Source organism: Lissotriton vulgaris, chromosome 9 (genome assembly GCF_964263255.1).
Source record: "Lissotriton vulgaris chromosome 9, aLisVul1.2, whole genome shotgun sequence".
Lineage (NCBI taxonomy): Eukaryota > Metazoa > Chordata > Amphibia > Caudata > Salamandridae > Lissotriton > Lissotriton vulgaris.
The window spans coordinates 918,359,609-918,386,842 of NC_141697.1; the positions used below are offsets into that span (position 1 = coordinate 918,359,609).

Below are 27,234 nucleotides of genomic sequence, written 5' to 3' on the forward strand. Positions count from 1 at the left end.
ACTGGGATGCGACCAGAGTAATTACTAGTCGCTGATTAATTCCAGCATTACATCCATCACTTTGTTGTACTCTTTTGTGCGGCCAAGCATCCTTAAGGTCCAAACCACAAAGCAGTTGAGTCTGGTGATATTTTGTTTCTAAACCGTATCCCAGAGCAAGAGCATGTTCAGATCTTTCAGTCATAATGGGAACCGAGTAGGATGAAACCCATACAACAAGAAAGGCGATACCCTAAATCATAATGATACTTTAAATACTGTACGGAGTAGGTCTTGAGTAAGACATAGTATAGTATCTTGAAGGCACCAAAGAAGGCTTATCAATCAAGCTGCATTAGGTAATCGGAGAGGGCTGACAGCAAAATCAATCCCAAAGGTGCTTCTGTGTATCTAGCTGGTTACTATGGATGAAGGGTTGCGCCACCAGGAAGATTACTGGTGAGCAGTGAAAAAGAAAAAATCCTGATACAAAAGTGAAATCAAGTGCAAACATGGTTTTAAAAACTGGTTTTAAAATGGGATCCCAGCAGGTTGTGATTAAAAAATCAAATTTGGGTGTGGTGATGGATGTTTTGAGCCATTTCACAGCATTCAATAGGGTGGTGTTGGACCTAGAGTTGCCAGGTCACATAGGGTAGCCTGGCCTAGGGCAAGACAGTCAGTTATTAGAGGCACATGTGTAAAGGTTGCACACCACCCAGCAGTAACTCAATGCACTTCCACACAAAAAGGACACTACACCATAACATTGTATGAAAATACGTGCTGCTTTATAAAAATTGTACTCTTATCTTATCTTTTCCTTCTGTTGTTCATCAGTTTAACACACTATACATTTTGACCTGACGTCTTCAAACATTTCCTGTAACATCAAAAGAATCTAGATCAATAACCACTTAGCATTTTAACCTCTTTCAGAAATTTTACATAGAATCTTCTATCTCAATGTTCAGAAGCGGCACCTCCCCTTTTAGCAATGGAATGCACTTACAAGAGGAAGGTTCCTGATATCAACGTCTAAGAACCTCAGGGTTTCCAACTATACGAAGGTTCCTTTGTTAAACAACCTCTGGCTTTTTAGATGAGGCACAGATTAGGTGGTATGACATAAGCAACTTGAAACAGGGCGTCTTTACATCAATTAGATTAAAGAACTTCCCCCTAGCTCTGCACAGAATTAGGTATGCGTTAGTACTCGACCAGGTGCCAGGTATTCTCCCCCCCACCTCGGGTTTCTGTGCTTTCAGTCAAGGGTCAGAAGAATTGGGGGATGTCTCTCCTCTCTGGAATTCCTCTAGGAGGAAGACTTCAGTCCCCCAACAGTTCCCGCTTCACTCCTTACTTGGGTTATGCTCAAGAAGGCTGTTCCTCAACACTGCTCCAGCCCCGAGGTTCAGCTCCTCTCAGTGGGCTCCTTCACTCCCCGGCAGCAGCCTTCCTCGAGGGCCCGGCTATTCTTGATACTAGCCAGCCCCGAGGAGTGGTCACACTCGGTCTGCTCCCGAAGATCGCTCCTCCCGGATCTCACCTCAGGCTGCCTTCGACGTTTTACTCCGCGGTGGCGCTACCGCGCATGTGCGGGAGAGTAGCGGCCCTGAAGCGGAGGCTGCTCCACACGACTGGCGCCGGAAGTGGCTCTCCTCCGGGCCTGCCCGATCGTAAATGTAAATGTAAATGTAAATGTAAATGTATAGGCATTTATATAGCGCACTACTTACCCGTAGGGTCCCAAGGCGCTTCGACCGCTGCGAAACCCTTCCTGGCTTCCCTGAGAGATGGTCCCTTAATGGGTATCTCCAGGGTGAGACCAGGCATCCCCGGCGGTCTGGTGGGGCCGTTAGTGAGGATGAGGCAAGCTAGTGCCCAGAGTTGCCGAGTGTGATTGCTGATCAGAGTGGGCACCGAGGCGAGAGAATTATCGAGTCCGCTGACCCTGGTCCAGAAACCTGCCGCGCCGGGAATCGAACCCTGGTCCCGGGCCGTCCTCTGCTCTCGGGTCTGCCGCCTCTAACCAGTGAGCCACACTACCTCTTAGGCCCCTCCTGTCAGGGAAAGCAGTACCGGCTTGGATTATGCGCAGTAGCGCGCTGCTTCAGGCTCGGTCAGCCCCTTTTGCTCGGCTCAGTCACGCTGCCACGGCAGCGCTAATGATTCCCCAGGTGACCCGCCCACGATGGTTTCAGGACGAGTCGCCCAACTACCAGAGCCCCGACTCCCTCACCTCGTCTTCACAAGTGGGGGGGTGTACTCAATGGCTGCACTTCTAGACACAGGTGAGAGGTCACAATTTCACGAGGGCAGTAGTTAGCACTGCAGCCCTAGAGGAGGAGGTTAGGGGTGAAGTCTCTTGCTTTCGGGCTCCAGTCCTCCATCCTCAGCAAGATCACGCTAACCCTCCATACTGGACAAGAGGAGGCGGAGGGGTATTTCTCACTTCCCTTCCTCTCAGAAGGGATCTCCGAAGTTCCATCGTTAGCCGGGGTTAACCCCTTCACCCGACTTGAGGTAACTCCCTGTCCAGGGTCAGCAGGACGGAACTAACTTGGTTAGGTCAACAGGAATGGGGGTGGTGATCCCATTAAGGAGGCAACCCTTAAAAAGTAGTCCACCCTGTGAAGACCCTACCCCTTCCAGACCTCAGCCTACACTCTAGCTGTTCCTCTCTGACAAGACAAAATGGCTGCACTACAGCTGACCTTATGTAGGCTGGCCTCTGAAGGTCCAGAAGGGACCAGAAGGTTCCGGAAGGCCCCTATTCTAGTCTATGGGTCCTGTCTAGGGATGACCGTTATGGCAGTTAATGGCCACCATTTTGCAGGTCTGGGTGAATTCTAGTCAGGAAAGGCACCTGGCCCGGAGGTAAAAGTCTATGAGGGCCAAAGAGCACCTAACCCCCAGGACAACACCATAAAAATAATCCAGTGGACACAAAAAGATAAAAAGGGTATGAGGGGCAAAAAGGGGACAAAATAAATAATAAATCGGAGGGACTACCCAAAGGCAGACAGGTCTAATAGGTGGTATATGTTTTTAAAACGATTTATTAATGATGTAGAGATGTAGAGATGGCTGTGAGTAGCAACGGTTCCATCTTTGCTGCTGAATAGTTATCTGCCTAGATCAGTAAATTAAAATCAGGACACACTAATAATATCATAGGATATCTTCATATCGGACTGGGACATCTTAGATGTGAGTAACCATTAGTTCTTTCTCCGGGTACTTTAATCCCTTTTTTCAAGCTATGATGACAACGTTTTGTCTGTCACCGCTGCCAAAGCTTGGAACTCACTTATAAAACACTTCACAAACCATGTTCTCACATTAGATTTTGAAAGCTCTAAAACCTTTGTTTTCAGTCTATTACTCAACTCATCCTTAAATACTTCGGTTCAGAGCCAAGAAACCTTCAGAGGCTGCGCTTTTACAAATACCCTTACTTAGGCTGTTGCTATCAAGAGTAAATAGGTACATTAAACTTTCATTGTTAGTGTGTAGAGTGATGCACTTGGGCCACAGAAGGTACAGGAAAGGGGAAATGTATAACTAGGAGTGGAAGGTGATAACAGAATAAACAAATGCTCTCTTCTTATTTCTCCTAATCCCCTCCCTCTGACTTAAGATTTTGAGATGGGCTCTGATGAAGGATATTTATGAAGTGTGGCCGACACCCAAAAATGGGTGTCCTGTCCCTAGAGCGTAAAGATAAGAGGGGACCCCGGGTGACCTGAATTAGTCTTAGGGCCTTATTTAAGAGTTTGGTGGGCAGGTTACTCTGTCTCATATACGGTCCACTCCTCCTTATTATAAGCGCATTATATCCATGGCACTTCTAAGGCAGACAGGATATCGATCATGTTTGTGATGGAGTAACCTGTCCACTAAATTCTAAATTAGGCCCTTATCCTGATAAATGCACGCATCCTGGGATATTAATGCTCCTGTAACAGGGTAACTACAAGCCAAACAGGGTCGTACTTGTTGGTACACCCAAGAAAATGAAAAAAGTAAATTAGCCTAAATTGAAAGGATTATTTAAAGAAGGGTTTGAGAAGTCTTTATACCACTCTACATATTGGATGTAGGTTATTACCTCACAGGTAAGACACCATGTGTTAATAAAATGTGTTGACTGTGTGGCACCAGATTAATTCTTGGAACAGAAGACTTGAATTGTGAGGAATGGCTTAACCAGTTTGGTTTGTTTATCCAAGACATTAATCAGACATAGAGGCTATATATCCCAAAATATGATGGAAATTGGGATTTTGCTGGAAGCGGTTTCTTCTGTAGAACAATCACAACACAGTATTGCCTGTTTTATTTATTGGTTGTTTACTCATTGTCATGACTATTGAGTTATTTCAGAGTACAGCGTGCCACTGTAATATCTTTTGATCCAAAGCCATAGAATTTTTTTTCTGGTACTTTATAAGTGATTATTAAGAGAAAAGTGCATTATTAATTTTTTCCCAAAATTGGAGTTGGAAGCGTCTTTAGCAACAGTTGTTTTTGTGCTGGCATAGCCTGGCTGCCATTGGGAGGAACTGTAGGACCGCATGGCACTAACTGCTACAGATGATCGGTCGCACCTCGTCTGCTAAATTATCATGCGGAATGCCTCTTGGTAGAGACAATGACAAAGCTAGTGTTTTGTTCCAAGAACATATATGTAGGCGCACTGAGATGTCCCTTGCATGTCTCTTCAGGTTGAGCTACTTTTGCCCTTTGAATGTTCAACAGACGATGTGAGGAGATTGTTTTAAATGAGCTTAAGGCCTGTGGTGCCAGTGGCATTTCAAAATAAGGCATTGAAGTGTCTGCACAATGGACATTCTGGTTTCGCATGTTTGAAACACAGGATCCCTCCTTTGTTGTGTGGATGAAAAGTTATTCGATTTTATTTAATGGAGTCTGTTGCTCTCAATTCATTTTGTGCCCAAGATTGCACTTCATCAGGAGAGTAAACAATCGCCGGAACAACAGTAGTATAACTTTTGAAAAAGAAACCTACCTATTTAAAGTGAATGGTGTGCCAAACCTGAGATGAAGTCCCGCTTAAGGGCTCATTGTGAGTTTGCTGTACTGTCTTTACGGGCAATATGTCTTCCGCGTGGACCAACAGCCTTGCACACTTTCAGTTCTCATCCTCATGGACATCGATGCTCCTTGGACCTAAATTTCAATGAGAGTTTAGTCACTTCGAGTGGTACTTACCAGCCATATGCAAGCTAAGCTCAAGGAATTACACCTGTTCAGAGAGAGGAAATCTTCATGCATACATTTGCCTGTTGGCGTGTTAAAATAGACTATATTGCTGCTTCGTGGCATTGTGCGACTCGTCCCCGCTTCGCACTGATCTCTTCTTCAGGAGTGGAGCAGCTCAGAACAACTGGCTAGCAGATGTTCAGGAGGTGTACAGTGCCCTTTCTATCACTCTTTGACACCCTTCCTTTTTAGTGTGCCCAGTCCACAGGTGTCATCCCTTTTTATCCTATTTCCAGCTCTTGTCAACTGATTCGGCTAGCAAACCTTGGGTAATTCTGGATAGTCAAGATTTTAAAATGGGCAGGTGTCAAAGAAGCTAACCTCATTTGCAAGGATCCCCTGCCAGTACGGATGCAACTCTTTCACATCCTGGCTGGCACTGGCTGCTATCTGCGTGGACAAGCGTGTTGCATGTATGTGCTCTTCGCAGCTTCTTTGAAGAGAAAAGACAGCCAGAAACTTAAACTTCCAAGTAATATTGCCCATTAGTTCCTTTTTTCTGTTTATTCTTATGTAACTGATAAGTTGATAGCTGCGTACTAGTCATGTGGGCCCAAACCAACTGTTTTTATTCTGTGTAATTTGAGCCACGTGCAAGTGATCAGTATTCACGTTTGCTGACACAGGGCACCAAGTAAGAGAAAGCTCATTAGTGTGTGACTACTCCCTACCCTGGGGTTTCCGCTTCTAAAGAGCACTAGTGGGTTAATGAGGACACTTCTAGGCCGAACACTGATTGTCCCTAACTGCAGTCTTGCACCACTGGGCCTGCATGCTTCTTCACTTGAAGGATGAGGAGAAGTCTTAGTGGGATTCTAAAATGTCAGAGACCGAATAGAGGAGAAGATGAAGTAAAAGGTGCTGTGCTATGCAAGCAGTGAGAGATCAATCACTCTCAGTGCAGAGAGAGTAGTGAGTGAAAATGCTTCCCTCCCCAGTCGGCGAACGATGATGAGTTTTTCTTCTTGGAGGGCATGGTATTTCAATCTTCAAGGCTCCCCTATAACGCCTATAGAAAGACCTATTCGCCACAGACCCAGATTAGTCCTGTCGGGATCTTCCATTTTAACATGTTACATGCAAACCACAACATCAGCTTTGGAAGAGGTGAATATTTAGCTAATCCTACCAGACATGACTATAACGCTGCCAATGTAATTTAATTGTGTTTGTGTCGGCAAGATTTAAACAGACCTGTAGGGTATGCTTAGCAGCAGGAGGGTTATCTGAAGCCTCATCTGAGATTCTCGAATTGACTTGGCTAATAATGTTAAGGAGGGTTTAGTGGCTCACTGGACTAATGCATTCGCTCTAGTAATCTACATTTGATCTTTTGGCCAAAGGTTCAAATCGTGGCAGGGCCACCCAACCTTTCATCTTTCTGAATTTGATAAAATGAGTATCTTTGAGTTGGATAACAAACATCTGTTATTCAGCACCCGGGTTCCCCAAAGGCTTGATGTGCATTTTATAGATACACATATGTTATGATATCTTCAAGCTTTTAAGGTAATTTTCTCTCCTGCTTACAATGAGGAAAAAATCTGTTTTCAGGAATTTTCTTTGACCTTTGTTATCTCCTTTCCCTCCCTGTGACTGTAGAATTTCCATTGTGAAGCAGTAACCTGCCCCCTATTAATATCTCTCACGTACATTGGGTGCAGTTTTTTCTTTTTTAACGTGTGTTGAAGAAATCTATTGGAATTCATGCATTTTTATAATGGGCTTAGTGGCAGGAAGTAATTGGATTTATCAATATATATAATTTACCATATTCCTTGAAATGGTTGTGAATTGTTCCTCTTTGCAAATGCTGCTCTGAAAGTGCATCTGCTTTCCCATGCTAGCCCATCTTCTTATTTGAGCAGTGGTCAGAAGTGCAATGCAAACGTTACAGGGCATGGATGGACTGACCTTGCTGGCACTCTGTCCCCTTAATCTTTGTATATCTCTTTCAACTCTCTCTGCATCTATCTCATTTGACACAACCCCGTTTTCATTTCTCCGCTTTCCACCTGAGGTGCTTAGTGCCTTCTTTCCACTGCCTTGATCCCGACTGGTTAATCTCCCTCCAGCTTGTGTCCCACATGTTTCTGTCTGCAAAACCCCCAACATCTCCCAGTCATCATCTGCATCCTGTCACCCTTGTGTTTATTAGAGCATCCACTCTCCAATAAGCTGCTGGATTCCAGCCGCATTTAGTTTTCCTTCTAGTTGATGTAGGGAGAGGGCCCTCTATATAATGTGCCAAAAAGATGTATATTTTGTAGAGACTCCAGGTATCCCCTATGAGTGGGCAGGGGCTTGTTTTAACAGTCCCCAGGTGCTCTTTTGTGGGAGTGTTGTCGAGCAGCCTTAGGCTTATCAAGGAGTGTTAACCACATCAGCGCAGCGCAGATTCCTGCGCTGTGCTGAAAGTTCTAATGACCCAACGGGCTCATGACGGAACGGTTCCGTCATGAGCACAGGCCAACCGACGCTCATGACGGAACCGTTCCGTTAATAGCATCGAAGGGGTTAAGACATTTGTTGCATACACACGGTCAATAAAGGATACACACACTCAATAAGGAGATCCACACCAATTTAGAAAAATAATGTTGTATATATTTTTAGACACAAATAACTTCTTTATTGGGTAAGTACTTTTTAAAATAGCAGTTTTGAAGAAAACCTGTAAATACAGTTGTATGTTATCCTAGGCGGAAAACACATATGCTGCATAAGGGTACTTAGCTGTTACTAACATGACCCATCTTCTATAGTCAAGGTAAGAATGGGGCAAATTCCAAAGCAGCACCAACATGTCACCTTGATAGGGTCTGGGAAGTCCGAATGCAAAGGTGCTTTTCGACGTCTGGTGCTCCATTGATTTCAATGGGAAACGCTCCTGGGATAAAGAAGCTGCAGGCTGGGACGGGGGGGGCAGGAATCTCAGTTCAGTTGAACCCACAGGGGGGACTAGGTTCTCGAAATGCTCGTGCACATAGGCACACAATTGGTCCACTTCTCCTTGGGCCGTGGGGCTCAGGTGCAGTAGTGTTTTGAGGCATCTGATCCATACGGAGGCAGTCACAGTTGAAGGGGTCTGCAAAAAGAGGCTGCAGGCGGCAACTGCGGTGGGGGGGAGGGGGGGTGCAGTCCCGGCAAACCCAAGGTGGGGTTTGACTGGAAGGTCTAAGGACCTTGTTGGCACGGTTAGCCCACTGCGACTCAGGATATGGGGCACGGGTGCAGTGGTGCCTTACGGTGTCGGGTTTTTGCAGTCTGGAGTCCTCACGGGTCTTCTTGGGTGCCTGCAGAGTGTTGGGAATTAGCTCCGCTACTTCGGGGAAGATACTAGTTGCCTCTTAAAGTGCTGGAAGTCCTCCCAGGCTTATGGAGGCAGAGCAGTTGTCTGGGACAGCAGGCAGGCCTGCATTGTGAGCACAACGTCAGTTGCTGCTCCTCAGTTCTTGCTCTTCACTGGTCTTCATTTTCCTTCTTCTTAGGTAGTAAGAATCTGCTTTCCTAGATCCAGGGGCTCCCTTACATACTAAATTTAAGGGTGTTATGGGGAGTGAAGGGTGGTAGCCAACGGGCTACTTACCCTTGGGGTCACTACACCCCCTTTATGACCATTTCCTCTGAGAAGCCGTTGAACCCTGTCCCAGAGTTCCTAATTCGGTCCTCACCAAGATGTAGAATTTTCCCAAAGGGAGGCACATCAGTCAGCTCACCTTAGGGGTGTGACTGGCCTGGTAGTGCACCACGCTTACCTGTATATCTTATTTTCCGCCTGTCCTTGTGCAAATGGGCCAGGGCAGTGGGTAGGCATTTCCCCTGTCTGGAGAAGCCTCCTGCTTTGATATGCTTATTACTTAGATATCCTTCTTGGAGGAGGTGACAACACCTCTGGCCAGAGCAGGCATTGTTTCTGCCCTCAGAGCGTAGGCTGTCGCCTGTGGGGTGTCAAAAACATGTCTGTGGTAGCAGGCTGGACGAAACCAGTCAGCCAGCACACCTATGAGGTGCCCTCAAGACGCATGTATTAATAAATCCATCACTGGAATCGGTGTGGGTTTATTGATACTAGATGTTTGATACCAAACACCATAGATTTCGGGGAAGCCATCATGTAACTGGGGAACTTGTTTTTTCCTGTTCCATATTCACTTGTGAGATCTAAGAATTGACTTAGACATCACAGGGGCATATTTGCTCATGCAGATATGCCCACACATGTAGTATAGTGCACCCTGTCTTAGGGCTATAAGGCCTGCTGTAGGGATGACTTACCTATACTGCATGCAGTGTCTGCAGGCATGACACACAGGATGTGTCCTATGTCGTGTTTTCTCTTTTATCTGCTCCAACAGACCCAACCCGCAGTGGTAGTCTGCCTGAGTTAGGTGAGGGGACCCTACGGGTGGCACAATACATGCTGCAGCCCTTAGGAACCCTCTTTAGTCCCTTTGTCCTAGGTACCAGGGGTACCACTTACTGGAGACTTACACTGGGTGCTAAAGGTATTGCCAATTGGGGGAACAATTGTACAGTTTAGAGAAAGAGATCTGGCACTGGAGACCTAATTAGCAGGAGCCCAGTGCACTGCTGTCAAAATTGCATCAGATACTAGGCAAAAGTTGGGGGTACCATGTCAAAAAGGAGCCCTTTCCTACAGTTGGTTCGAGATACCGTTAAAGACATACCACCACTCGGAGGACAGCTTTCACATTCCAGCCACAGGCAGTAGAGATCATGTTTATCCTGCTGAAGATGACTGCTCAGCTGCTGTCTTATAGTACTTTGCCAACAGTCCTGCTCTGAATGAGGCCTGAAGTCCATACCCATGTTTCGCTGCTTGACAAGCAGACTCAGAAGCGGAAGCAGTCTCTGCCCCAGTTGGTGTCTTTAAGGCTTTTTTTTGCTCCATGTCCTTCCTGCTTGCTGCTCCAGTCATTGCGCTTCTGCTATTTTCCCTAACTGCCATCTCTACACCATCCATATGCAAGTTAGAAGAAGCTTTCGCTGCTGCTGCTGTTGTGATGTATGTTTTCACTGAGGGAAGGACAATTGTGCTTCTACTGAACTGTGCCTTTTCTGTTACAAGTGAATGGAACTTGATTTGCGGCTGATCTCCTGTAGCTGTTTCATATCTGAGGGAAGCTTGCACTGCTACTGAAATGCTGAGACTTTTCAGTGGGGGCACACCTTGCACTGAGATTTCTACTTTATACCAGCTCAGTGAGGGAGAAAAGATAGCACTGTTGCTGGCCATGCTCTGCCAGTTCTGTTGGTGTGGCATCTGTATGTGAGGGAGCCCTTCGGTGCAGCTGAGCATGCTGTTCCTGTATTGAGTATGTGAGGCAGGGTGCACTGCTGCTACCTCTATATTGCCTGCCTTTCTTTTTAGTGGCATTAGCAAAGCTTGCCTTCTTTTATTTTGTGTTTGTGATGTTGATGTTAGATTTTATGCAACAAACATGAACTCACCTAGTGAAACCAAGTATGGCCACTATTGGATGGACTTCTGATTATTCTCCAGATTCTTTGCTCAGTGCACGAGACACTCTCATGAGAATCTCCTAAAAAAATGTTTTAACAGATACTGCCCTCAGAGGGCTCTTTCTGTTCCTCAGCAAAATTATCTGTGCCTAGGTTTCGTGTGGATCGGGTAAGTATTGGAGTTTTCAATTTGCGTGGCGAAACTCTGGAACTTCATGCCTGCTCAGCTGTGTGTGAACAGTCACTTTTCAGCTTCAAACACTCTCTCAAAACTTGACTTTTTGAACTTGCTTTTTCATTTTTTTGTTTCTTTTTGCATACCAAATCATTGACCTCCTTTCATCAAGTGCCTAGAGTCCCCTGTTAATTGTGCGTTTAACAAATGGAATTAAAATAACATAAACAACATAACCTGGAAACTGATCTAAGCATTCCATTTTGATAGCCTTGAGACTAACATTTGACCTCAAGCACATCAAGATTTAGGATTCAGAAACCAGCTCATGCTTTATGCTACGTTCATTAATCGCTTCTCGTCACCATTTCATTGCCATCTGTAGCTTCTACATCTACAAGCTTTTTTCCTTACTCTTCTCCCAGAGCTAGCTTGTTCTGTTATGGTCTCTTGCCATACTCTTTTGGTCCTTCATCCCTATATCTCCTTTAACATAGTAGTCTAACATGGGATTTAGAATATTTGCACCCGGCAGGGCTATATAAAGGAGTCATTTTTTTCTTATCTGAATCATTTAATGTAGCAAGTACTGTAACTTAAAGAGTGCTTGAGTAGAGGAGGAGCTTAGCGCGCATCCAAGATGGTCGCGTGAGCACAGGGCTCCCCGGGCCCTCGCCACTCCTTGCAATTTATCATGTTGATATCCTGATTTCTCCGACGGACTTTCGAAGATGAACCTCGACTGAGTCCATAACTCTTTCCAGAATTAAAATCGGACTTGGGTAACCGAAATTACAGCACTTTGAACTTTTGAGGCCCACCTGGAGGCTGTGGCGGGGACTTGGCGACTTGTGGATCCGGGACGAAGTTGAACAACGGCAGTGGTGCCTCCTTGGTGGCCGTACCTCCACTTTCGGTTTCGTTTCCGGATCCTGGCAGGGTCTGATTGAGAGACCGTTTTGCCCGGCTGGGGACCAATCCAGCCTCCATTTAGTGTCAGTACTGCTTCCTCATTTTAGCTCTTTTGGGTCAAGTTGTGACTTTCTCTTGGCCGTACGAGCCAGCTCTTGTGGTCTGTTTGGTGCCCGGCCTGCCGGCGGCCATTTTCACCAGGTCGCGCGGGCCCCTCCGGGGCGCATCTTCCAGCATGGCGGGCAGGGGTGATGCAGAGAAGCGGAAGACCAAGACGCCTCTTCGTGGGGGACCGGTCCAGACAAACGTTATGGACCGGTACACTCAAGCCAAAGGATCCCCCGGGCTTTCCAGCCGTACCCCGGAGGACGCCAGAGAAGACCCTTCTGCTCCTGTTGACTTGTCCCTGCAGGACATTATGGGCGCCATCACCAGCATGAGGGAGACCATCGGCCAGCAATATGAGGCTCTGGCTCGTAAAATCGACAGTCGCCATTGACGTCACTCTGATCAGGGCTGACCTGTCCAAAACTAATGAGAAAGTGAAGTCATTGGATTTGAAGACTTCCAGCCTCACGGCCGATGTGTCGGAACTCCAGACCGCACTTGGCAATTTGAAATCGGCCAATGACCTGATGTCCCATCGGCTGTAGGATTTCGAGAACAGGGCAAGACGCAACAACATTCGCGTCATAGGTGTTCCAGAAAATCCCGAGACTCACTCGGTTGACCTCCTGGTTGAATATCTAATCCTCGCCCATCTTGCCCCTTCTGGACTGAGCAAGTTCTTCGCTGTGGAGTGTGCACATCGTGTCCGGGGCGGTAAGCCCAAGCCGGGCGCTCCTCCGAGGCCTATCATCGCTAAACTTTTTCATTTCAGAGAACGTGATGCTATCTTGCAGGTATCGAGAGTGCATGGCCCGGTGAAATTCGAAAACTCCTCTGTCAATTTTTCCCGGACTTCACTCAACTTGTCCAGAGACAAAGGATGGGCTTTCAGGGGGTTAAGCAAGTCTCCGGGACTTGGGATTGAAGTACGCAATGCTTTTCCCTACCAGGCTTCGAGTTAAATATGAGGAACGGACCTTCTTTTTCGATCGACCGGACAATGTGAGTGACTGGTTGGATTCGAGGGTGGTGAGCCTACACAGAAGTGACTTTTCGGTCCCTGACCTCCGAACATTGGACATCGCTCAACTGGGTGCTATTTCTTTTGTATATTTTGCATTATGGTAGTCCACTTCTGAGTGGCGGGTGGGGACGGGCCTCTTTCCTCCTCAGGGGTCTTTTTGTAGAATGGGATTGTTAGGGCCACAGGCACACTGCATTTTGGGGTGGCTTTTTAGTCTATTGCAGGGGTGCAGGGAGGGGGGAGTTGTAATGGGTTTTGGTTGGGGGGTGGGAGGGGGTGTTTGTGTTTGTGTTTTCCTTTCTCAAGGCGGCATATTGGTTCTTTCTCTGCTTCAGGTGTCCTGCTCTTTGTGGGGAGACTCATGCAACACTTTTGGGGATGGGGGGTAGTGGGTAGAGGTTCATATCTTGGAACTTCAATGGATTGGGGGATCGTATAAAACGTGGTGTTGTACTGCAATATTTGCGTCGTTTGTCCCCTGATGTGGTACTCCTGCAGGAGACGCATTTGGTCGGCAATGTGTGTCATGCTATGAATAGGTGGGGTTACTGATTGGTTGCACACTCCGGGTTCACCACTGGTTCTAGAGGGGCTGGTATTCTGGTCCGGTCTTCCCTCCCTCTGGAGATTGATAATGTCATCCTTGACGACAGAGGGCATTACGCCGCCCTCAATGGTAGGTGGGAGGGTAAAACTCTTTTTCTTTAGTCACGGTATATGTTCCCCCAGGCCTCCAGACCTCTACTTTCTCGGATGTTGGTCGGATGATGCTGGAGCTCCCTGATAGTCTTCTCCTTATGGGTGGGGACTTTAATTCTGTACTGTCCGGCGATTTGGACCGCCACCCCCCCAGGGACCTTCCCGCTTCCCAATTATGGCTCGGTGGGTTCTTGGACACCTTTGGTCTGGTGGATTGCTGGAGGTGAATGCATCCAATGCAACGTCAATACACCTATCACTCCGGGGCTCATAGGAGTCTCTCCAGGCTAGATTACTTCCTAATGCCCGCTGTCCAGTCCTCCTATGTTGGGGAGGTTAGCCACTTGGCCCGGGGCAATTCGGATCACTCTCCTGTGTGGCTTATTTTCGATACGGGGCTGCACGCCGAGGGGCGGGTCGCCCCTATCAATCCTTGGCATCTGCGCAACCCCAAGACCCGTACCAGCCTCATAAAGTCGCTCGACCACTACTTCCTGAAAAATGAGGGGTCTGTTTTGTCCTCAGTGTCTCTGTGGGAAGCCTTCAAAACTGTTATTCTCGGACAGGCCCTATCTTTAATAGCTGAGACCAAGAAAGCTAGGAATGGGGAGGTCATGAGTCTGGAGGCTGAAATACTGGTGTTGGAGGCTGATCTAGACTTAGGTGTCACCCAGGATAGACTCCACGCCCTTAGCTGAAACAGTTTGATTATAAATCCCTTGTTACGGATGCTGCCAGGACAATGTACAGGGAACAGCAAGGTAGACTGTATGATGTTGGTGATAAGGCGGGTAAATTGATTGCCTGGCTCGATAAGAAGGAGAGATCGAATCGTGTGGTCCCTGTGATTCAGAATTCTGACGGTGTGAATGTGACTGACCCTGGCGAGATTGTGGAATGTTTTGCTGACTATTTTCGTGCGGTCTACTCCCCGGTGTCCGACAGAGATGAGGACGACTCTCGTTTATTGCTGAGGGACATCGCGCTGCCCTGCCTGTCTGAAGAGGATCGGGAGTGTATGGAGGCGTTGTTGTCGGTCGGCGAGATTGCGACTGCGATCCGTTCCCTTCGCTCTGGCAAAGCTATGGGCCCAAATGGCTTGCCTATTGAATTGTACAAATTGCGCCCGGATAAAGTTGCACCTTATCTTTGTGATATGTTTATGGAGTCGCGTGATCTTGGGTCCCTCCCTTGTGATCAGCGTCTGGCTACTATAGTTGTAATTCCCAAGGAGGGCAAGCCTTGTGACCGTTGTGCCTCATACAGGCCTATCTCCCTACTGAATGCTGAGCCGAAGAATCTCGCCAAGGTCCTTGCTAATCGTCTACTCACTGTCATTTGTGACCTGATCCATCCGGATCAATCTGGTTTCATTCCGCACCGGAAACTGCTCTTAATTTGCGGCGTTTACATGGCGTTCTTGCTAGGGCGGAGTTTCTGTCCGAGCCGACCATCTTGGCTTCCTTGGACGCCACGATGGCCTTTGACACGATAGAATGGCCATATCTTTGGGCCACTCTGGAGAAGTTCGGTTTCGGTGCGGGATTTATCAGTTGGGTGAGACTTTTATATACGGATCCGCTGGCTCAGGTTGTTGTCAATGGTAGGGTGTCCCAGTTCTTCGCTCTTGGGAGGGGTACTAGGCAGGGGTGTACGCTGTCCCCCCTGCTCTTTGCTCTTGCCCTAGAACCGCTTGTGGCCTGGCTCCGATGGGAACCATCGATAAAGGGCATTCAGTGGGCCCCCGATTTCGAAGACCGGGTTTCGTTGTATGCCGACGATATTCTCTTGTACCTCACTTCCCCTCGCAAATCCCTTAACGTCCTATTTGACGTCCTCACTTCTTTCGGTAAAAACTCCGGTTTGATCATTAATTGGTCTAAATCGTGTGTGTATGTCATCTCCGGCGGCCTTCCCCCCTTGCCGAATAGGTTTCCCGTTCAAATTTCACAATCCGGTTTCAAGTACTTGGGGGTCTACGTATCGTTGGACCCGGCTGTCCGCTACGAGCATAATCTCCTTCCTCCTCTCCGTCGATTGAAGTTGGACGTGGCTCGGTGGCATAGACTGCCGTTGTCGCCACTTGGTCGAGCGGCACTATTTAAAATGATGTCCCTGCCCCGATTCCTCTACGCACTTCAGAACTCTTTTGATATTATTCCCGCGACCTACTTTCGGGAGGTGGAGGGTTTACAGAGGAGGCTTGTTTTGAACGGTCGCGCACGCATCGCTCTTGCAAAACTAACTCTCCTCTGGTATGACGGGCGGCATCGCGTTCCCGGTCATCAGGAGGTATTATTGGGCCTCCCAGTTGTCCGCCATCAACCATGCCACTTATGCACCCGGTCCAAATGCGGCTTTTGAGATGGATAAATATCTGTTGCCTGGTGGCGACTTCAACAGAGCGCTCTACTTTCGGACCGCGGGAGAAACCTAACGGGACCCACTAAGATTGCAGTGCGTGTGTGGAAGGATGCCAATGTGGCCATGGGATGGAATGATCGACTGACGCGAGCGACCCCTTTGTTTGCTTCGGAGAGATTGGGATGCCTCTGGACAACGAAAGGTTTTGAGAACTGAGATACGATTGGTATTAGCAGAGTGGGTGATCTCTGGGTGAAAGGTGCGGTCAAATCCTTCGCGGTGCTTCAGAGTGAGTATGAGTTGAGTGAGAGGGAGTTTTTCAGATATGCACAGGTTCGTCACGCTTTGTTGTTGGTCTTTACGGCTGGTACCACTGTCCCTGAATCTTCCCCGCTCGAGGACCGTATACTTGATGGTCATCTGCCCGATAGTACGATTCCCTTGATTTATAAGAAATTAATCAACAATCGGGCGGATCTCCTTGTGCGTCTTAGAGAGGCCTGGACCGGAGACGGGTTGGAATTGGATGACGAAAACTGGCAGTCCGCGCTATCCTCCCCGAAAGAGGTCACCATCCTCCCCGAAAGAGGTCACCATTCCTGCCCGTCTCCGTCTCGTCCAGCTCAAAATTCTTCACCGTGTGTATGTAACGGGTCCTCGTTTGGTTGCAATGGGTTTTTCCTCGGATGGGTTGTGTAGGCGTGGATGTGGAATGAGTGCCACCTTCCTTCATATCCTTTGGGAGTGCCGTGAGATCGCGGCGTATTGGCACCGGGTGCATGCTGTAATGGAGTGTGTCACTGGGGTCGCTCTGCTGCCTGAGGCTCGTAGATGTTTGTTGAACGTGTGGGAGCCGAATGACCGGTGGGCGGCACTTGGGAACATGATTGCCAAAAGGGATATTGCGCAGCTTTGGGGTTCCTAACGGCCTCCCACCGTGTCAGTATGGAAGGAGAACATGGACTGGTGCATGTTTAGAGAGAAGACGGTATACTTGGCTAGGGGCAAGCCTAGGGCGTGGAGTGGGATTTGCGGCTAGTGGAACACCTACCGAGGGAACATCTGTACGCCCCCCTTTGAAGACACTCCGGACATTTCTCTGTCCCCCTGACCCTGAGGTTCCTAGAATATTGTACTCCTTTGCTGATTGTCCTGACTTCCCCACTGCCTCCCCCCCCTGGTCATCCCTATTGTCCTCCTGATTCTCTATCCGGTACGGCAGGTCTCCCCCACCGGAGCTCGACATCTTCTAAAATGTTTCTCGCCTTGAGTTTTGTTCTCTTGTTTTTCTCTTTGTTCTTTTCTAAAAAATTTAAAATATTTGTATCTTGCCTACCTCCTGAGGTGCCGAAAATGTATTCTGTACTTCTGCTGGACCTTTGGGGATCAGTCGCTGCTTCTTGACGGCAAGTAATTGATCTACATACTCTAGCGGCCGGCCCCTGTGGTTGTAGGCCCGTGTTTGTAATGATGTTGTTTTGCACAATAAAGTTTCAAAAAAAGAGTGCTTGAGTAAATATTGTTTTGTTGCTATTTATTTCACTTTTGTTGCTTTATATTTGTGGACACTGGTCAGTTTTCACTGATATATCTTGCACCCATCAAACAAATCAGTGCAGACTATGGGTATCAGCATATGGTAGTCTACCCATTTGTGGAAACGTTGAACATGGGGAAAGATACATTAAGGAAGTATGGTACTGGGTTTGGCATGAGTATTGAATTCCTTGGATTTACTATGACAAAATGCGAATATATAATAGCCTGCAAATTTGCTATTGATGGTAATGTACAATTCCTTCTCTTACTCAAGAATGTTTCCCCACCCTTGTCCCAACCCACCCCTTTGACTTGTTCCCTACAAGGATACGTAGTAGTGTTGGTTCTGTAGGGTGCAAAATTGCTTTTTTTTCTCCTACTGAATAAAGAACATTTTCCGAAAATAAGACTTGTATTTACACACTTGTCATAGCAGTTAACGGAGAAGAAAGAAAACAAACACACCAGTCATGAATAATTCAAAGGAATATATTAAAGGAAAGAATCACTTTTTTTTCTTTTTACAATTTGTAGTGTATAAAGAAAATTAAGAGCCTTTCACAAGTAATAAACAAAACAGCGCAAGTGATAAAGTGACATGGTGCATAAAAGTGCTGTTTGTGAAAAAGATATATAAGTGATGTATTGTTGGTTAAAAATAATCATTCATATGTCTTTCATCCCTAGATACATAAATCTCTAATCCGTTTGGGATTTGAATTTCCATTTGACGTGGAGCAGAGAGAATAGGGTCAGGATTATGACAAGCGCTTGTATCTTTTTCACAACCAGCACTTTTATGCACTTTGCCACTTTATCTCTTCCGCTCTTTTGTTGATTACATGTGACAGCCTCTTAATGTCATTTATACACTACAAATTGTAAAAAGAAAAAAAAGTGATTTCCGTTTATATATTCCTTTGAATTATTCATGATTGGTGTATTTGTTTGTTTTCTTTCTTCTCCATAAACTGCTATGACACATGTGTGAATAATTGTTTATTTTCGCAAAATGTTCTTCATTCAGTAGGAGAAAAAAAGCAATTTTGCACCCTACAGAACCAACACTACTACATATCTTCACACCCAGGTTCTGAGGGTAACTGGGTCACCCCATTATACTAGATGTACCCTACAAAGATACAGCCCACACTTGTCAGCTGCAGTGAATCATATATCCGATAAGTTAACCTTGCACCTTTTTTTCTGCTGTTAGATGAGGAGATTGGAGGATACACTGGTATGTCAGTTTTTGTAAAGAAACCTGAGTTCAAGTCTCTAAATGTGGGATTCGCACTAGACGAAGGTAAGTTTTAATCTTTCTCACTATGAGGGGCAAGGATCTAAATAATGTGAAGAAAATGTATGTATGTATGTATGTATAGGCATTTATATAGCGCACTACTTACCCGGAGGGTCCCAAGGCGCTTCGACCGCTGCAAAACCCTTCCTGGCTTCCCTGAGAGATGGTCCCTTAATGGGTATCTCCAGGGTGAGACCAGGCATCCCCGGCGGTCTGGTGGGGCCGTTAGTGAAGATGAGGCAAGCTTATGCCCAGAGTTGCCGAGTGTGATCGCTGATCAGAGTGGGCACCGAGGCGAGAGAATTATCGAGGCCGCTGACGCATGTTTGTAGTCGCTTTGGGCTAAAGCAAGAAGCTGAAATGATATTTTGTTCTGTTTTGCTATCGTCCTTACCACACTCTTCCTCGTTTGGCACAATAAGGCCTGTATTCAGACCTGAGGAGCCAACCACAGCTCAGAACATCACTCCTGCGATCAGTCCCTCTACTTATTACCACTACATGTGGACTGAGCACATTTGTGCTATCCCTGGGATACCACTAACTTCTCTCCATCTGTTCTGTTATAAAGTTGGAACTTGTTATGAGCCCTTGTGGTAACTCTCTGCGTCCACCAACTTTATTAATATTTAAAAAAAATTACAATGTATTGAATGGTATATTTATGTTTGATAAAAAAATATTAATTTAGCTAGACACAATAGGTTGATTACATTATGTTTGTCCTCAGTTTGAAAATTCCTTAGCTATAATGGTGGCTTTGCTTTGTAAATGCAACAGAGTTATATGAGGCATTTTAAACAGACTATCATTCCTTGGTAGAAAGCCTCCAGCTACAGCAGTCCAACTGTATACGATGCCACATACCCAACTGACGTAAAAACAATTTGGTTCATGTAAAACAATACATCTCTTCTTAAATCAAGGTCTATCGATAGATTACAATAAGTTGTATTCCAACGCATTACCCCATCCACATACATTGAGAATAGGAGCTCTTTTGCTACAAGTAGGCCTGATCTTCATTCATGGATCATTACGGTAGAGTATTGTAGGGAATGAGAATGGAAACCTGTAAGCAAGTTAAACAAGCTGCTAAACAAGTCTTTGTTAGTTATGTTATGACTAAGACGGTGTATTTCCGCACTAACCCTACCACTTACGTCCTGCATGATGGAATTCAGGGCAAGTAGTTATGTTAATTGAAGATAGTCTGATCAGTGGTATATATTTAGTATAATTGTTTTGTCAGTCAGATAGGGCAGAACGGGATTACCCAGGACTGCCTGTACTCTAATAGCCACTTAAGGCAGAGTTTACTGATTTAATAATTAGATTTAAACTGAAGAGAAAAAAGAAAAGGAATGGGGAGGTTATGGGTCACTACAGTAGATGTCTATTTTGGGATTTCCTACATTTTCTGACAATTTGCCCATCATCATGACAGTGGTGTTCGTCTTTAGTTGATAAATTGATGCCTCCTGATTGTCATTAGCAGTAATTCTCTAATTTACGTCAACAGGCCTGGCAAACCCTTCCGACCAGTTTACAGTGTTCTATGGTGAAAAGTGTATATGGTGTAAGTAGCACTCATGGTTTTTAAATCCTTGATGCCTTCTCCGACTTTACCAATTTGTTGTTAAGTTGCCTCTCACCTCAGCCTTTTACTTGTTCCATATTTCTGTTTCCACTTCCTTTACATGTCTGTTTTCTTTTCTATCTTCTCAGTAGTCATTTATCATACTTAGACACCTCTGAAGTTCAACGTGGTTTGTTCACAGAGCAGGGACAATGTATTTTCCAATACTGGAACTAAAACATTTTGTTTTAAGATATAGACTTTCTTGAAAGTCGGACAGTTAGCAACCTAATAGGCCATGTGTTAAAACATAAAAATCATACATTCCTTTAACAACTTGAATTTCATCTGTGCAGCAGGTCGGTATGACCTTCCAAAGCCTAAACTAAATTGAAAGTACTGTTTATACACTGACATGGATGTGTTGAAGCCTTTGGATCTTAAAAATAAATGTCAATTGAACATTTCAAATGCATATTTTCCAGCAGTGACTGATTTTCTGTCAATAACTCAAATGTGAAGGTGTTCAGCATAACACAATAAATCCAATAATATATATTGGCTAATTATCAAAATCTAAAGTTTAAATCTAATTTCACAAATAAAAACAATGTGCTATATTAACCGAGGGTCTTATTTAGAATTTGGCAGAACGGGTACTCAGGCAAAACGTGGTGCATGTCCCATCTCCTGAATTATTATTATTATTATAGCCAGTGGGACTTGTAATATGGCGGATAGGACATGTGCCACATTTTTGAATGAGTACCAGACCACCAATCTCTAGGTAAGTCCCTTCGCTACTTAATGTATGCATCGTGAAATGTATTTGCTGTTGTGAATAAGTATTCATAGCTTATTTTCAGGCATAGATTTATGGGTGATCATCATGAGCTCTAGAAATGAGGCCCAGAAGACCACCTATGCAATTTAGTGATCACTGCCCCTCTGGGGCCTTGTAAGGCACGCTTTCTGGCTTTGCTCAACTAAGGGTGGAGTTTTGGCTCCAGCTGGTTCTAGTTCTTTCTCTTTTTTAATTGCCCAAAGATCCTTTGATTTATAACTTAACAATGCGCATTGTCTCCATGAATCATTTCCAGTAAACATTAATGTGTTCCAACAAGGTCATTTTTTGATTGCCTTGCCAGAATGAAAGGTTGTACCGAAACAATTTAATGACTTTAAGAAGTGAAATTGAAAGTCTGTTTTGTTGGATTGTGGAGCAGTTTGTATGAAATACATATAACATGATTGTATCTCATGGAAGTCAATCGACGTACTAAAAACGTCTACCAAGGATAATAGAACAGATCAAATCATGTGAAATAAACCCATTTGGAGAACAAGAAGAACAGCCAACCTATTGTTTGACATTACAAGTTAGAGTGCTATGGTTATTTTGTGATGTAATTGGTGACGGCTAAGTTAGTGAGACTGAGTCATTCAAGGAATGAGACTCAGATTCCTAGATACAAATTCAGTTGCAGAATACAGAGTAGTCATTCTTTCACCATTCTCCATCCCCAGTGCTTAGCCAGTATCTGATGCTAGAAGTGTAAAGTGGGGTTGCATGAGACTGAGTAACTGGGTGTGCTTGCGTTGTTGTTATTGATATAGATCTCTGATACTTTGCTTTATGTTTCCATATATGTCTCCGAATAAGTCCCACCCACTTTTGTGTAGCTTACTTTTGAGATCAAGGGAAGTACCTTCACGTTTTCTGGTTTCGATTTCCTCTCGTTCATCACGTTTTACTTCCTATATCTCCTCCCCGCAGGGCTGACTGTACATTGTGTGGGGAACCCTGGGCATGGCTCCCGTTTCATTGAGAACACGGCTGCTGAGAAGCTGGTAAGAGGTTTCTGCAATGTAGTAAATGCCTTCAATCCTTGCTTGTTAAGCAGACAATGTTGTTGTTTTTAGAATTAAACTAAAATAGGAAAAACCTACTGTGCATCACATGATAACCCTTCCCCATGATCTGAGTGGGTGCATGGTGCCACAAGTAGCCCAATAGTAGGAAAGATATCTTCAACCAAGGGGGCATTCTAGAATCTTTTTGATTATTATTGTTGATGATGCACTGGGAAAAGAGTACTTAGTTTTTTATTTTGTACACTAGGGGCCTCTTTAAATACCTCAAATATCTCTGCTTTAGGTGATCAGAACTTTTTAATTTCAGATTTAACATACAGACAGGAGATAATGGCATGGGTATCTTTACAGCAGAACTCTCACTTAACATTTTGAACAAGCTTAGAACAATCTAAGAGCCATGCCACATTAAATGTGGTTTTCTCAGCTCAGCTTTGGTTACTGAAATGATGCATAATATTCACCCTTGAATAAGAGGGCTCCCCTTGTCTCAAACTCTAAGCATGTTTCTTTCTGTCACCCCACAGTATAAAGTCATCAACAGCTTTATGGAGTTTCGGAATAAAGAAAAACAAAGGTAACAAGCGGAGAATTGCCATGTGATCCTAAAGCTCATCTGTCATAAAATAGAGATAGGCAAAGTGAAGGAAAGACCAAATCTTCTTAAATGCTTAATGATGTCAGATGGATTTCCGTGAATAAGAGAGCCTTGGAATTTTAGCTCTGGGTGTACACATCATGGGGCCAGATCACAAAAGTATTTTTAGCAATAAATGTATTTTTACAGTTGTAATTAGTTTCATTTATGTCTGCCAGGCATTCACAAAAGCATCCCAGACAGTTGTAAAAGGTTACACCATGAGTATGAACGGAGCCTCAGTAGAAAGTCCTACACAAGGGGTAGGTGGAGAAGTGTGGCTCACTGGTTAGAGCAGGCAGACCCTGAAGCAGAGGTCCGAGGCGGGACCAGGGTTCAATTCCCGACGTGGCAGGGTCTTGAGCTCAAATGTCCATGGACTCGATAATTCTCGCTTCGGTGCCTGACCTAATCATGGGTTCACACTCTGCAACTCTGGGCATTAAGCTTGCTTAATCTCCACTACGGCCCCCCGCGGCGGGATGCCTGGCTTTCACCTTGGGGATGCCCTGTAGGGGCTATCTCACAGGGAAAAAGCCAGGACGGGTTCCCAAGGCAAGCGCGGAGATACCCCTTTGGGGGTCGATTCAGGCGCTATATAAGAAACATAATAATAATAATAATAATAATAGGAGGTTACACCATGGTTAAACTAGAAGTGTGGGATTTCCACAAACTCATACCAAACTTTGATCTTACCCTTCCCCACTCTAGAAATGTCAGAGATTTACTCCAGGCACCAGCTGCAGTATTTCTCTTCCAGACTGAAGAGGGAATGGATCACTCCTAGACTTGGTGAAGATATAGAGTATGGACTTTCTATACATAGAAAAATGTTTTCCATATGGAAAAAAAGAAAAATGTTTTCCATATGGAAAAAAGAAAGAAGTGTTTGTCCTACATGTAAATCTGTGCTGTGATTAGGAGCCCTGCGGAAATGTCACATGACCTTTCCAGAACATTATTTGGAAACCTCTGCTTGGTTAAAAATAAAAAAATCTTCACCTACTTGGATATAGTTAGAATTTACTATTTCTCTTTCAATTGCCTCTCATGTTCTGTGTTTCATCCTTACTGATACTGATATGGCTGTTTCTCCCCTATAATATTCTGCCTGTAGAACCTGTCACTTGGATGTGTTGTTCCTTCTTCCAACAAATGTTATAACATTTTGATGCTTCGTGATCTAAGGAAGTTTGGCAATTTTCCGTTCAGTCTGTTAATCAGCACTCTGTTTCTGGAGTTTTTTTTCCTCAAGAAACCATTCTTGTTCTTTAAAAAAAACGCTAAACTGTAATTCTCAGAGTCTTTGTGACCGTGGAGAAGCATTGAATTTCCTGCTTGGTGTTATATATATTATATTTGGCATCAGCTCTTTGCAGATGTCTTGTCCCCTGTAATCTTCGGTTGTGATTCAGTTGCTTGAACTCGTGCATGAAATGTTTTTTCTATGATCTCAGTAAATATGTAGAGTTCATATTAGAAATGCCCAGTTGGAACATAGTGGTAATTCTAGAAACTTTAAATCCCTTTCAGGTTAGAGTCTGATTCCCGCCTCACATTGGGGGATGTTACCTCTGTGAACATGACCAAACTCAGTGGGGGTGTGGCCTATAATGTCATACCTTCAGAGATGACAGCAACCTTTGATGTACGGATTCCACCCACTGTGGATTTAAAGGTAGTGTGTACATACAAGATGCATGTGTAAGCTCGGAGATTATCTATATATGGGTTTCTTTACATCACTCAACTCTTATCAACCAGTCCGCGTGATCTAATCCATTGTTTCTGCTCAAGGGTTTGATGTGGATTTCTTCTCTGACTTTCCTCTTAAATCTTTAGTTATTTTCGTTGATTCTTGTGGACTCTGCCTGTTTTCTCATGTGGCCTTTTCCTATTTTCCCATTTTCTTTTCCCTTCTATGTATTTATAGTTCCTCTCTCTTCTATTCTGCTGGACTCCCTCTTCCCTTATTGGGATGGTTTCTCTCTCCACTATCTTTCATTCAAACCACCTATTTAGTTACCTTATAAACATGCAATATATATGTATTGTTTTTGCTCTGCCATAATGTAGATTGTCCAGGGGCAAAATTTGCCTCAAAAGGATCCCAGGAGGTCATTCCATCATTTGTATGGAGGTGTTGGAACAACACCCCCAGATTCAAAATTCAACGTAAAGCAGAAATTAAATCTTAACATAAGCTGATTCAGAAACAAAGGCTGATTATTTTGCCAATAAAATCAGGAACAATAAGAGTCCTGCCAAGAAAATGTTAAACTTAATGAATAGCTTTATTAAACCCACTCTTTCCGCTGACCCCGTTGACACCTCTAGCGCACACTGTGAGAAATTAGCCGAATACTGTACTGGCAAAATAGAAGACCTCTACCAGCATTTTCCCTTAGATGTTCCAGTGGCAATGCCAGATATTGCTGCTCAGCCAGCTGTGAGAAGTCTTAGGCCAGCACTTAACTTATTTCCTCCTCTGTGGCTGCCTGAGCTGCTCACCCTTAGTGAGTCCCAAAGGGATTCTGACCAAATTCCTTGATGACTATTACATCCTATATTCCTCCCAAAATAGTTTCAGACTGGACATAGTACGGAATCTGGGCTCCTTGCAGTCACCAATCATCTCCGTAGTACCCTGGATGAAGACCGCTCTTCAGCCCTGATCCTATTCGATTTGAGCGCCGCATTTTATATGGTGACTCATAAAATCTTACTGCTTTGCCTACAAAGCATTGATACTAGTGGGGTGGCACTGTCATGGTTTGCGTCTTTTTTATATCTGAACGGTCCTGTCAGGTCATCTCTCCTACCCACGGCTCTGACCTTCACACTCTACCCCACGGAGTGCCCCCGGGCTCTTCATTAACCTCTTAAGTGCTGCGTCGGGGCGTTGGCCGACGGCAGCACTACCTCCCCAGTGCTGCGCACGTCCATTGAACGTCCATTCAGCACTAGTTCCAATGGACAGCGCAGCACTGGGGAGGGATATTTGCGCCGCATCTAAGGTGTTAAGCCCTACTCTGTTTAATGTTTACATCCAACCTCTGGCTCAGGTTATTGAATCCACAGGGATTGTTATGAAACCTATGCCACCAATACTCAGTTGGTGTTTTGTTTGACAGATAACCTGACGATGGACCGATCGAATTTCCAAAGAGGACTGCTAGCGGTTGCAGAATGGATGAATGCCAACTGCTGCTGTCTGAATGCTGATAAAACTGAAGTCCTTCTACTGGGAAAACACACACTCTCCTGGGGCAACCATTGGTTGCCTCTTTCCCTTGTGCCTCTCCCCATACCAATGTCCTCCACAGAAAATGTAGGAGTCATCATGGACAGCACTCTGGCCTTTGAGACCCAAACTAAATTGGTTGTTGACCCCTGTTTTGGGCTACTGAGAAGCCTTAAACAAATTCTCAGCCTTTTTAATTCCAGTACCCTACAAACTATCATTTAATCAGTAATTATGTCCCAACTTGACTACTGTAACATCTTGTACCTTGGCACTAACAAGTCAGTCATTACAAGACTCCAGCTTGCCCAACATGCGGCAGCCAGACTGCTTTTTGCCATTCCAAAACGTTGCTTTGTTTCTGGTCTCCTTTACAAACTGCATTGACTTTCAGTGGAGAAGGGCATCCACTTCATGACCTTGTGTTTGTCTCATAAGATCATATACTCCCAAAGGGCTCCCATTCTGCCTAATCTCCTCGCTTGCCACAAACCCTCCGGTCCCCTACGTTCAGCTGGTCTTAACTTGGCCACTCACAGTTCCCGTGAGTCAGGAAGGCCCAAGCTGGAGGCCGCTCATTTCATGCCAAAGCTCCTGTTCTTTGGAATGCACTTCCCCTTTCCATCAGGAACACTGCAAACCATCTGCACTTCAGGAAATCTTTAAGACATGGCTTATTTCTACCTAAATTGCCCGTGACTTCTCTCTTTGAGGTCGATGGCATCAGTTCCCTATTTTTGAGGTCCAGCGCTGGGAAACCCCGTTGTTGGGGCAGCTATGTGCTCTATAAAACCCAATGAAATAATATAACTTAGCATAACACATAGTATAACAAAACTCATTTATGAGGCAAAGAAGCTGTTTTGAGGCACACGTATTGTGCACCACACATCTGGGGGATCGCAGTCTGTATGCCCTCAAGGGCACAAACAGGTCACATGGACCCTCCTCCAGGCATGCCATCATAGGTAGGAGCAGTTTCACACTTCACTCTCCTGTGGTAGGATCCCTGATTCC

At 45.2% G+C, this 27,234-nt stretch overlaps 1 protein-coding gene across 1 annotated transcript in view; it reads left to right on the top strand.

Moving 5' to 3' along the window:
* Window positions 1-27,234, top strand: part of ACY1 (aminoacylase 1) — a 170,758-nt gene that overhangs the window by 77,645 nt on the left and 65,879 nt on the right. Inside the window, exons 7-11 of the mRNA XM_086938731.1 lie at window positions 18,793-18,882; window positions 20,402-20,458; window positions 22,236-22,309; window positions 22,861-22,910; window positions 24,507-24,651. Of these exons, the coding sequence (XP_086794857.1) occupies window positions 18,793-18,882; window positions 20,402-20,458; window positions 22,236-22,309; window positions 22,861-22,910; window positions 24,507-24,651 (416 nt within the window). The remainder of the gene's footprint in view (window positions 1-18,792; window positions 18,883-20,401; window positions 20,459-22,235; window positions 22,310-22,860; window positions 22,911-24,506; window positions 24,652-27,234) is intronic.